At 41.1% G+C, this 12,970-nt stretch overlaps 2 protein-coding genes across 4 annotated transcripts in view; one reads left to right on the top strand and one right to left on the bottom strand.

The window, feature by feature from the left end:
* Positions 1-5,216, top strand: part of svep1 (sushi, von Willebrand factor type A, EGF and pentraxin domain containing 1) — a 46,728-nt gene extending 41,512 nt beyond the window's left edge. For 2 of the 3 annotated variants that reach the window (XM_066681218.1, XM_066681217.1), the window contains exons 36-37: positions 4,663-4,756; positions 4,870-5,214. In XM_066681218.1, the coding sequence (XP_066537315.1) occupies positions 4,663-4,756; positions 4,870-4,900 (125 nt within the window). In that variant the 3' untranslated portion in view covers positions 4,901-5,214. Of the gene's footprint in view, positions 1-4,662; positions 4,757-4,869 lie in introns of all 3 variants that reach the window. The other variant, XM_066681219.1, reaches the window with a different exon arrangement.
* A 35-nt stretch (positions 5,217-5,251) lies between these two features.
* Positions 5,252-10,617, bottom strand: txnb (thioredoxin b). The gene is made up of 5 exons (XM_066681222.1): positions 10,483-10,617; positions 8,978-9,082; positions 8,352-8,417; positions 6,200-6,265; positions 5,252-5,553 (listed from the first exon to the last, which is right to left on the bottom strand). Exons 1-5 carry the CDS (start codon positions 10,504-10,506, stop codon positions 5,491-5,493), a joined length of 324 nt encoding a protein of 107 aa, XP_066537319.1. The 5' UTR covers positions 10,507-10,617; the 3' UTR covers positions 5,252-5,490.
* Between the last annotated feature and the right edge of the window lie 2,353 nt (positions 10,618-12,970).

Below are 12,970 nucleotides of genomic sequence, written 5' to 3'. Positions count from 1 at the left end.
TGAAAAATAAAAGGAAACAAAAGACAATGTCTTACCTCACTCCCTAGATATATACAAAACACACACAAAACACACTCCCAAAACAAACGGCAGCCAGCGCTACTCTGGTGAAATATATATTATATACACACACACACACACACAGTGTTACAAAAACCTTTACTGGAATAGATCTAACGTCAGTAAACAAAAGGGGCAAAACAAACTTGTAGTCAAAATAGTAGGAGCACAAAGTCAATACCAAGAAACACACAGAATTAAATATACACAACAGTCACCAAAGCACAGAGCACCAACATGGCTGACTAGCAGCGTACACATAGACGTTGCTTATATGGCTGCAGCACGCTGTCTTTGTTTGCTATTGATTTTCATACTTGGCAACACAGGGTGTGGAAACGGTACTGGAGACTGGGCAGTTAGTTGGATCACAGGCAAATACAGGTTCCACTCTGGAGTAGACACTCCTCAAAGAAGAATACACTGGCTGTAGCGCTGCTGTCAGAGATACTAATGCTTCAACTTAGCTTGTTCCATTAATAGGGTATTGTGATTAGGTATTGTGAACTTGATACCATAAATCAGGGCTGCCCAACTCCAGTCCTGGAGGGCCGGTATCCAGCAAAGTTTGGTGATTGCTCTGCTAAAACAGACCCCTTAAACCTGGAAATTAACAGATGAGTTGACTCAGGTGTGTGAGCAGAGGTATAACCAAAATTTGCTGGATACCGGCCCTCCAGGACTGGAGTTGGGCACCCCTGCCATAAATTGTTCTAAGTCTTATATTTAGGAACTTTGTATAGTGTGTTCTGCCTGTGTCTGAACACATTATAAACTGGTAAATCTCAGGAGTGTAAGAGCATGGTGCGGGATTGAAGAGAGAAAAAAGAGCATTGATTTCCCACCAAGCAGAGTGAGGAGAGAAATGGGAGGAGGGATGACACACACCTCTGGGGTCACCTTGTGTCGTACTGTCACTGTTGCCTTGCCAAAAATATCTTTCACAGTGATGTCACAAAGTGTATTACATCTTGTCAGATGTAATTAATAGCTACAAGAAGTGATTTTCTTGTACAGGAAATATCTACATTTCTGTTTTGTAAGAATTTGCAATAATCAACTTGAGAACTGTAGTTATTTTTGTAGCCTGCATTATTAACCATGTAATCAAACCAAGTAGTGAGTAGGAAAATTAACTCAAAGCTTGTGATCTCTGTAGATAAATTAATCCAAGCAGAAGTAATCAGAATAGTCTGGAAAGTCAACATGCTGAAAATTAATTTATTGAGCAATTATCACTGTAAATATTGTGTAAAGAAAAAAAAAATCGAAGTCATTCATACTTACAGGTATTTTGCTCCCAGACATAGTTGATGTTTTAGAAACATTTAGGGAATAGGGGAACTAGTGTCTATTGGATTTTTTGAGTTTATTTCTTCAAACAGGAAGTGACCTTCTTAGACCTGAAGGTACTGTTGGTAATGGATTTTTTGAACGCTGAACAATCTCAAAGAGCAACAGCTTGATTATGTGAGAGGAGGTGAATGTGTGCTCAGAATGACATGCCATTTTTCCTGATAGAATCACTGCCTGTTTGTTAAACAGACTAAACCGTACAGACAGACTAAGGGAGAGGTACACAAACAGACTAGAGGAAGAAACACAACAGTACTAGGCTAGTAACAGGCTAGGGAAATATACAGACAGACAGATTTGAGCAACCGCAACCCAAACATGCAAAGCAAGGGTGAGGGAAATGTAAACAGACGAGAGAGAAGTACAAAGACTAACTAGAGGTACAAACAGACTAGACTAGAATGGTACCAGCTTGAAGGGGAAATGTCCAACAAAGAAGTAGCCACACAAAGGAACAGACAAGGGACACCTGAATCAGATAACGAGGGGGCAGGACCACAAAGGAGGCACAACGAGAGGGTGGAGCTAAGGAGGAGACACAGAGAGAAACGGGAACAAAACAATAATATAGCCATGTGCACCAAGAAACAAGACAGACAAACAGAGCAGGAACACACCAGACGGCAAAAGCGTCACAAAAAACAAACAAAACTAACAAACCAAAATAGCTAACAAAAGGGTAGCTAAAATATTTATATATTTGAAGTTAAAAACTTAACCTAAGCAAATGTTAATGAATAAATCCACAACAAATGACAGTTACACTGATCATTTTAATGCTAATGCTAATAACAAACTAGCAGGAACAAAGAAACAAGAAAATCAAGGCTTTGTAAGAGTGAAAACAACACAAGCACATGGATAGGTAAAAGGCTTCATTCTGAAAATAGTTAACATTTACAACAGTCCTGTAATCAGCAAAGGATATTTCACCAGAGCCTGTTATTTGGATAAATTACCATCTTCTAACAAGATTGATCCATATGACCTGAACACTAATGCTGAAATGCTCAGCCTGAATTGCAGCCTCCTGAACTCTATTTGGAAATTACGAACCAACATTATAAGTGGTATAACATTATAAGTGGTTAAACCTATGAACAATTCCAAAACTGTAGTTCCCTTGAAGTGCACAGGGATTTCACCAATGGCTGGTTTCCATTTGCATTTGCAGCCGAAGGACTGTGTTTATATAGTCCTAAAAGCAAATACTGTAATCAAGGAAATATGTATATCATCAGGGCTTGAACGTGTCCAAAACCAGACACAAATGTGAGTTATGATTAAATTACGTTTATGGGCTTTGCAGACTCTCCTGTGCAGAACAACTTACCATTTTATAATATTACACGTGGTAGGGGAAAGTGGCATTAGAAACCTCTTAGTGGTGTAGCAGTTTTAGCCAGTACCCCAGACTTTTATCATTTTCTTACTTTTATACCTTTACAATTGTGCATTTACATCAATAGAGTTTTTGGTTTAAGCTGATAACTGACATATATGATTACTCAGATAACTGTCACCCCAACACACACACACACACACACACAATAGAAGTATTTATACACTGATTGTATTGCTTCTGCTAATAACATCCTTATACACCTTGTCATTGTCTCTGCCTTTGTTGACTTGTGTCAGGTGTGTTTGCTTGTCTCTAGGTAAGGACAAAGGTCTTTGAGGCAGGGCTTAATTCTGGGAATATGTCAGACTTCCACAGAGGCAAGACTTCTTTTTAAACAATTTTATGTCCCCGAGGCCTGATGTGTAGCCTAGAGTTTGGCAAATCTGTATCATATTTGATGGTCAGAAACATTTTATTCCATAGCTAGTTAGCACTCCTCCAATCAAACAAAGCCACCAACCTGGGAAGGTAATTGTAAGCACCTGCTTCCTCCAAGATGTGAAGCCAGCCATTGTGTCTTTGCCACAAACAGACTCTATCTGGAAGAGCAGGGCAACTGCCCAGATGTGTCACATCAGCCAACAAGCATCAGTGCAGATTAACACTGTGTTGTTTTAAAAGGGGGGGTATCCTATATACCCAGAGAGTGGGGAAAATTGTGGTTTTCAGAACTCCCACACTCAGACCACAAGGAATAAAACTGAACCGTGATGCTTGTCAAAAACTTTGCATTTGCATTGGCAAGATTTGCTAGTGCTGTGGTTAGGCTACAAGGCAAATAAAACCCAGACAGCAGATGCATTTGGGCCACCTCTCTCGAAATAAACTGAAGTTTATTGGTGTGAAACATGACCTGAAGTTTATTTAGTGATGGAAAATGTAATCGGTCACAGTGGTTCCGGAGCCTACCGGAAATCACTGGGCGCAGGGCAGGAACACACCCTGAAGAGGGCGCCAGTCCTTCACAGGGCGACTCTCATTCACTCACACCTATGGACACTTTTGAGTCTCCAATCCACCTACAAACGTGTGTTTTTGGAGCGTGGAAAGAACCCGGAGGAAACCCACGCAGACACAGAGAGAACACACAACACTGTGATGACTGTCTGTGACACACCACACAAAGGGTAACTGTCTGTGAGTAGTGTGGTGTGTTCTCCCTGTGTCCGCGTGGGTTTCCTCCGGGTGCTCCGGTTTCCTCCCACAGTCCAAAAACACACGTTGGTCGGTGGATTGGCGACTCAAAAGTCTCCGTAGGTGTGTGAGTGTGTGTTGCCCTATGAAGGACTGGCGCACCCTCCAGTGTGTGTTCCCGCCTTGCGCCCAATGATTCCAGGTAGGCTCTGGACCCACGGCAACCCTGAACTGGATAAGTGCTACAGATAATGGATGGATGGATGGATGGATGTTCCTAATTGGATAGACACCCTAGCCTTCTGAGTGGGTAGAAAAGCCCTCTCCTTTTGTAATGTTACAAAATTAGCAGTCAGGTTTCTCCTTCCAGCATGTTGCGCTGTCCAGTAGCACTGGATGTATGTGATGTGGTGGCATTTTTCTCTCTCAAAAAATAGGTATTTATCAATATATAGATTAGTTTATTTCTTATTTTGTGTTAACCTGTGAAGTTTATATCAGTAAAATAACATAAAACGCATATGCAACTAGAGTGCAGTTGTATCAAGTGAATATTAAAATGACAAGTCATTTACACGTCAAATTTTGCAGAGTTCTCCATATGGTTGGACAAACGTGGGTAAATGTGGTACTCTAGCATGGATTTATTGGTTTTAATGTTTTCATTGTGAATGAATATTTATGAGATTGTTGGATTGTGTCCTCAGCTGTGTGTTCCACACCCTGTCTCAATGGAGGTCGGTGTATAAGGCCCAACAGGTGCCACTGCAGTCAAGGCTGGGGTGGGCACGACTGCTCAAGGTGAGTTTTCTCACATAAACACACACACACACACTCATATTTCTACCACTTCCTCTGCTCTGCTAATCAATAACTCCTCTGTTTGCTTGTTTTTTTCTGTTGTTTTCTTTTAGGAAAAGAAAATCTGGATATTATCATTTTTAACTTGCCACTCAACACAGAACAAACTGAAGCATGGTTGCATCATGGTGGGCATAGGAGTCTTCTATTTGGGCCTGTAAACAGTATTTTTCCCCTTCGAAACCACATTCGTTAAATGTTTTGTAAATTAAAGCTGTATTTTTTCATATAGAAAATAAAACAGTATTAAGTATATGCTGCTATATACATGACCGTGTACGATGTGTAAAAACCTTTAATGTGATTGTCCAGTGTATATGTGTATAAACTATCATTTTCACGTTTTTATTAAAGCCGAAAGACAGTTCTAAGGTCTACTCGGTGCTGTAATTAAGATGACTTCAGGTTTGTTTGATTCATACGGCTCAGGAGTGTTCGCAAATATTTTATTTCTTTGAAAAAGCATCAACATAGATACATGATGTGCCACTTGTGGGAAGCATACAGGTTTTACTTTTTAAATTCATTGAGAGTACATCAGAAAGTGAAGACCGTTGTATGTGGCTAATCTTTAAATGGGTGGAAACATGATGAAGAATGTAAAGGCTGAGATATAGCATCAGCATTGGAGAATTAAGCAATGATAGCCATATAGTGTGTGTCTCTATGTTGCTTCATCTATGGCTGTTAATCTTCTCTGTCAGCAAATCCACGTTGGCCCCAGAAAACTCATCAATCTGTAAAAAGGATGCACCCTCATTATCCAGTGGTCAGATGATGTAAGGAGATACAGTTGATTACAATTTTACAACTCACTATAGAATACATATGAGCAGCATAGTCTAATGTTGTGGATGCATGACCGGAATTGACTTATTTTAATCCTGATTTATCCTTTGCTATGTTTAATATTTGACATTATTAAGAGCAGCCTGTGCTGCAGTTGTATTAGTCTGAAACATGCAATTGCAGTGGAACTGAGTGCTGCTGCTCTTATACAAATATATCTTAGAATAATGAGTGAGTCGTAGTAAAATAGTTTTACTAGTAGAGCTTTTTCATATTAAAAATGTAGTAGTCCATTAAAAGTAGATATTAATATTTATCTTGACTTGCACTTTGGTTAATAAAAGGTTGTCCTTCTAGAGTGTTTACATGTTTACTTAAATATATATATATTTTAATAAAACAGCCGTAGAATATATGTAAAATCTTTATTTAGAACCAGATAAAAATTAATGATCAATCCACATTTACTTATTTATTTATTAATAACTAAAACTATAAATAAAGGAAAACGACTGACTTGTCATTTAACTTAGGACGTTTGTAACAGATCTTAATCAAAGACCTACAATTTTAAGTAGAAAAATGAATGCTAACCTTTTTTCCGTTCTTATAGAAGTGGAAAGTTGGCATGCACTTGATTTCACAGTGGGCGGCTACGTCCTAGAGAGAGAGACAGAGCGGGAGAGAGAGACACAGAGAGAGAGAGGAAGAGCACAGTAATATTAGCTCTAAGAGATACCAATCTTTAATATCATACTTTGATTCTTCTACGCTGCTTTGAAAGCTTAAATGTGAGATGAGACTTCACTGTCTTCACTGCTTCACAACCCACCATTTCAACAAATGAGAAATATCATTGCTGTCCAAAGAAAAACATGCAGCTCCATTTTTGTGGATTTTTAGTTTAGAACATTGCAGCTGTCCTTCACACGGTGTGATCATTTTATTATGAATGATTCAATAGAAAGGTTCAGAATATATATATATATTTATTTGCTTAACAAGCCCCCAAATGAACTCATATAAAATACATATAAAAGTATTTACAGAATGTGAGCCCTGCACTATATAAAGTGCACTGCTGAACCAGCGTATCCAGATTCAAACAAGCCTTATCTTCTAACATACCAGATTTTGAATTAAATGTCAGGCTGAAAAAAACTCTTTCATCCTTTAACCTGACATTTCTACACACAAAATACATTTTAAAATCCATCCTCTGGATTGCTTTGTCAATATGCACACACACACATACCATAAGTAAGGACCACACCATGTTTCATATCGTGTTTGGGTTCCAAAAAGACAATAGCACCTTCATGCCACAGAAATGAACAGACCAATAAATGGCTGTTAAAAAACCAAGCAGAAGCCAATATCCTCTCCGAGTGCTGTATCAAATATCTGTATCAAATAACGCACTATCAGCAACATGAGCAGCAGGCGGGATCTAGAACGCTGGTGTGTAGTAACAAAGCTTTAACTCAAGGCAATGTAAATCATATTACAGGTTAAACGATGCCTACCAGGACGACACCTAAGAAAGTCATCTGATAGGTTAGATTCTTATAATACAGTACCCTCAGTAAAGCAAGGTACTTGTCATCAATGACACAAGCTCTATTTACATATTTATTTGCCTCTGTCATCGTTTTAAATTTCTACTCAAACAACTGAGATGTCCTGAAACACATTCACACACTTTAATTTTGACAGAAGTGAACCATGCTCAGTAACAAGTGACAAATGATGCGTGACTGTCTGTGAGGAGTGTGGTGTGTTCTCCCTGTGTATGCGTGGGTTTCCTCCGGGTGACTGTCTGTGAGGAGTGTGGTGTGTTCTCCCTGTGTATGCGTGGGTTTCCTCCGGGTGACTGTCTGTGAGGAGTGTGGTGTGTTCTCCCTGTGTCTGTGTGGGTTTCCTCTGGGTGACTGTCTGTGAGGAGTGTGGTGTGTTCTCTCTGTGTCTGCGTGGGTTTCCTCCGGGTGACTGTCTGTGAGGAGTGTGGTGTGTTCTCCCTGTGTCTGCGTGGGTTTCCTCCGGGTGACTGTCTGTGAGGAGTGTGGTGTGTTCTCCCTGTGTCTGCGTGGGTTTCCTCCGGGTGACTGTCTGTGAGGAGTGTGGTGTGTTCTCCCTGTGTCTGTGTGGGTTTCCTCCGGGTGCTCCGGTTTCCTCCCACAGTCCAAAAACACACGTTGGTAGGTGGATTGGCAACTCAAAGTGTCCGTAGGTGTGAGTGAGTGAGTGAATGTGTGTGTGTGTGTTGCCCTGTTAAGGACTGGCGCCCCCTCCCGGGTGTATTCCTGCCTTGCTCCCAATGATTCCAGGTAGGCTCTGGACCCACCTGGAACTGGATAAGGGTTACAGATAATGAATGAATGAAGAAATGGATTTATGGATCCAACTAAACTAAAATATATTAATTACATGTTGGTACTGTGCACTTTATCCATATGTAAATTGTATGGGAATAGTACAGGCAGACAAACAAATGAGACATTTGTTCTAACAAGCATTAGTCTATAAGTCAACCCAAAGCATTGTTTTAATACTAAAAGGTCAAATTAATATGCTTCAGCTGTTTTGGTACAAGGGTCATGTGAAATGCCGCGCTTGACGTTGTGAAATGCCAAGGCGGAGGTTATAGTTGGTTGATGTGTGTAGTTCAGAAATGGTGTTAAATTGTTTAGCTGTTCAGCTATAGATTGCAGCTGATAATTATACACTCAAACAAACCAAACATTACCGATGCATCATCCACATCCACCTTCAGAAACACCACGTTAGCATTCTCTGGTTTCTCAGATAATTCCTACAGGAAAAGCACATAAGCATAAAAGAAAAGTATTAGACTCATTAAAACACTTCTTGACTGTACTAACAGAGGAGTGGATTCATGCTGAAACAGGCCAAAGGTTTCAACTACAGCTGTGATAAACACTTACATCCCTCATAGTGTTACAGTAATTAATGGAGCTGTATCGCACTTTGTAGTTATTTACTCTTTCTTCTCTTTGTCCATTCTCCCCTTCCCTCCCCCTCCCCTTTGCTACCTTACATTTTCTCACTCTTGTTTCTTCAGTCTTTATTCTGTCACCTTCCCTTTCCCTTTTCTTTGTTTTTTATTAATTCATTTCCTCTTTTCCTTTTTTATAGGTGTCTTACATTTCCTTTTGCACATCTTTTCCCACCCCACCCCACCCCCAATTAGAATTACTCTAGTATCCTTCCCCTGTGGTTGTCACAGTGACAAAGTACAAACACAGCCACTCCCATTGATTGCAGAAGCCTCTGAGGAAAATTTAATTCGAGTCCTGACAACTGCAGATGCCAGAGAGACAGAGACAGAGATAGAGGCAGAGAAAGACTCACTTTAAATTTAGGGCCTATCATTCGGCACGGGCCACACCATGTGGCTGTGAAGTCCACTACGACCAACTTGTCCCCTGCTTTTATCAGGGCCTCATCAAAACCAGCCTGAAGAGACATAAAAAAAAGGTACCAACTGAAGCACACAGTAATCACCAATAACATCAAATGAGATTCTATACAAAGAAGTCTATGACATAGTAACATTGTGTAAGTTGTGTACTGATGTTTGTGTTTTCCGGGATTGTTCCAGTGATAAGTGTGAGTGTGAGTACCCCACATGTCCTGTGCTCTAAAGGACCATTTGAATTCATTTTCCAAAGGAATGTGGGATGAAATGGTTGAAATGTAAACAAAATCATTAGTGGTCTGATGTTAAAGAGTCCATAAAGAGTTAGAAACGTTCACGGTGCTGACGACAGGATAACAGACTGTAACACTGTGGACACTGTTGGATAGATATTTTTAACTGGTGGACTATTTTCAGTCCAGCTGTGACACTGAAGGGTTTAAAAACTCCAGCCGCACTGCTGTGTCTGTTCCACTCACCTCATCACAACACACACAAACACACACCTCCATGTCAGTGTTGTGTGACCCACTAGCCAATTCATCTGTAATCTGGGGTGGACCTGTGGGTGTCCTGGCCATTAAATAACAGGGTGAAAGGGGGCAATGAATGTATGCAGAGCAACGGATGGATGGATGGATGGTAAATGAAGTAGGGAGGTAGGACAGTGAGCAAAGAAACAAGGGAGGGGTTAGTTATGTTATGACTGGCTATGTCAGGTTCCTATTCACCTCCACTATGAAGAGATCTGGTTTGGCAAGTTTATGAACCTCAGTCCACTACTTGGTTTAGTGCTCATGAATTGAGATGAATTCACCATTAGGGCACTCTGCACTTGACACTGCAGTTTGTTGTATCTCAGAACACAGAACCTGATTCGCCAGTTTTAACAAAGCTTCACACTTTTACCTAGATTTTGAAAGTTGATCTTCTTTCAAATTGACCTTTGGATAATTGATGTAGGACTAGATAAGTAAACCTGCGTTTAAAACCAATGTAATCAGCAAAACAATCCACTGTTGATCAGGATATGATCAGAGTAAACAGAGTCTAATGCTGATCCAGGGCCAGTAGCAAGTCTCACTGAGAACAGGGAACTCAAACACTCTAAACGAGAGTGAAACTACCGTCTGGAATGAACTACAGAATGACTCACAAGGTGCTCAACTCACCAGGAAGAGAAAAGGGCAGAAGGCAAATTCAGTACAAACACAGAACAAAAATAATCCACGTTACTGCAAAACGGTTTTGACAGAGGACGTATTCTATTTTAAGTTTGGAACAATAAAAAATTGTTAATGAGTAATAAACTTATACATATACACTGACAAACTAAAACTAAATATAAAGTAAGTAAGAAATCTGGTCAATCTAGCCAACCCACTCATCTTCCTATTCATAAATACCGACTTCCCTTATAGAACTTCATTACTCTTACCTTATCCTCGATTAAAATGACCATCTTGTGACGCTGTTGTCATTCACTCCCAGCTCCAGCGAACACACCCGACTCACCGCGCTTTAAAGGCTCTTTCAAAGGCCCCGCCCCTGACCATTAACAACCAATCATCAGCCACACGCGGCTCGCGTCATCTGCAAGTGGTTTCTCTTTGGAACTCTGTGTGTTTTCTGGATGTGTAGGAAATGACATAACACCAAACTTAAGTTTAATTATGCTTATATGCCGGGAAAACTATAAAATGTGCATATACACCAAACAACATTGACTCTATTTACGATTCTGGGGAAGCACACGTCAGCGGGGCTCACAGGAGATAAACTGGGGGTATATGTTCTGAGTGCTAGCCCATGGGCTCTTGGTAAAATCCAAATGGGCTGCCTATATCAGTTAAATATGGGCAGCTCAGTAACTCTGTATATGAAGCCTGCTTGGAAGTCTTAATTTAAAAAAGTTTTTGCTTTCAGGTGAGCTGCCACATATGTTTAACCTGTCCTGGTCCCACCTCGGACATCCATATATAGGGACAACATTTAACCTGTGGTCATAATTTGACGGTAACTCACTGGGTGGCTCATAGGGGCGGCCCAAGAGTATGTTGCTAGCCTTCATTTTAACCAATAAACTGTAGAAATGTTGAAAAATAGTAGAATTCCCCGTATAATCCTATTGGGGACAACGTTCATTCTGATTGGAAATGGGAAACGCATCTGCGCTCTGATTGGGTGATAGTGTATTGTCATCCTTATTACAGCCAGTAACAGCAGAGGGAGCGGGGACTAACGGAAAACGGGTGGAAAGCTGTGTTAACGCTAATGAGAGAGTTTCGTGTAGTGGACGTTTCTCTTGTGTCCACAGCTGGGGAATATACTTTAGCTTGAACCTTTACCGCCACATGTGGCCTCAGAGGGCTCTTCAGTGCGTTAGTAAGTAATTTATCGGCCAGAATTTTACGAAGGCCATGAATGAAACAAGCCCGTCCATATTTCCTGTCATCATGACTAAACACTTTTGCAGATTCCGGGATGGCGCTACGGGCGATGACGTCAGAGATTAAAGGAACATTATCGGGTGGTCTATTTATAATCACATTTCTAATCATTTCAACACTAATAAGTTCTAATATATGAAATTTCACATTATTTTGTTCTACATTATGCTGATATGGTTGTGATATAATTTTATTGTAATAGTCCTAGCCTTAGAGTTGGCTACTTTGAATACTCAACCCCAGAGAGGTAACCGATAACTGTTCTACTGAAATTCGAATCAATCTTCTAAATCATTATGTTTATTTAAGTACATAAAGACCTTCTCTTCCCTTGTGTCTTATCAATCCACTGCTGCAGTCATTTATTTCTATAAAAGCAGCAGTGACGCAGCAGACCAACACAGTTAACATTTCAACTTACAGCTTACTAGCCCACACAATTTATACAGGGTGTAAACAGAAATATTATTATTTTTAAATACGTTCATTACACTTTAATCATGGCTTTTTTCAGGTTTGAACCTTTCAGTATCCAGATGAAGGCAGCGGGTGTGTTCTCAAAGCCTTCAGCTTCCCCTAAAACAGAATATCCTTCATCAAACAAGGATCTCCTCTTGTTTCTTGTGATCCGGTCACAGATCACAGGACCTCACATATTGTAAAATGTGCTTCTCCAAAGCTGCTTAGCATATCATTCATTCATTATCTGTAACCCTTATCCAATTCAGGGTCGCAGTGGGTCCAGAGCCTACCTGGAATCATTGGGCGCAAGGCAGGAATACACCCTGGAGGGGGCGCCAGTCCTTCACAGGGCAACACACACACACCCCCCTACGGACACTTTTGAGTCGCCAATCCACCTGCAACGTGTGTTTTTGGACTTTGGGAGGAAACTGGAGCACACGGAGGAAACCCACGCGGACACGGGGAGAACACACCACACTCCTCACAGTCACCCAGAGGAAACCCACCACACTCCTCACAGACAGTCACCCGGAGGAAACCCACGCGGACACGGGGAGAACACACCACACTCCTCACAGTCACCCAGAGGAAACCCACCACACTCCTCACAGACAGTCACCCGGAGGAAACCCACGCGGACACGGGGAGAACACACCACACTCCTCACAGTCACCCAGAGGAAACCCACCACACTCCTCACAGACAGTCACCCGGAGGAAACCCACGCAGACACAGGGAGAACACACCACACTCCTCACAGACAGTCACCCGGAGCGGGAATCGAACCCACAACCTCCAGGCCCCTGGAGCTGTGTGACTGCGACACCTACCTGCTGCGCCACCGTGCCACCCTCCTTAGCATATCAGCAAAGCTAATTTAATATCATGCTCAAAAACTAAAATGGCGCTTTCACAATAGCTCACTACAAGGAAATTCCAGAGTGAAAAATGCTTGGTTAATGATGAATTGGCTTAAAAATGTGTGTTCATGGAAGTCATAAAAGACATCTA

This window comes from Hoplias malabaricus, chromosome 9 (assembly GCF_029633855.1).
Source record: "Hoplias malabaricus isolate fHopMal1 chromosome 9, fHopMal1.hap1, whole genome shotgun sequence".
Classification (NCBI taxonomy): Eukaryota; Metazoa; Chordata; class Actinopteri; order Characiformes; family Erythrinidae; genus Hoplias; species Hoplias malabaricus.
Note: the sequence above shows the minus strand (reverse complement) of the source record. Positions and strands in the feature narration are given on the sequence as shown.

Bases quoted from the DNA above. Each gene is read 5' to 3' on its own strand.
- txnb (XM_066681222.1), bottom strand. From the start codon at position 10,506: ATGGTCATTTTAATCGAGGATAAG. The intron at 9,083-10,482 runs GTAAGAGTAATG...ATGTCTCTTCAG, and splicing joins TCATTTTAATCGAGGATAAG to GCTGGTTTTGATGAGGCCCT. The intron at 5,554-6,199 runs GTTAGCATTCAT...TCCTTTTTACAG, and splicing joins TCTATAAGAACGGAAAAAAG to ATTGATGAGTTTTCTGGGGC.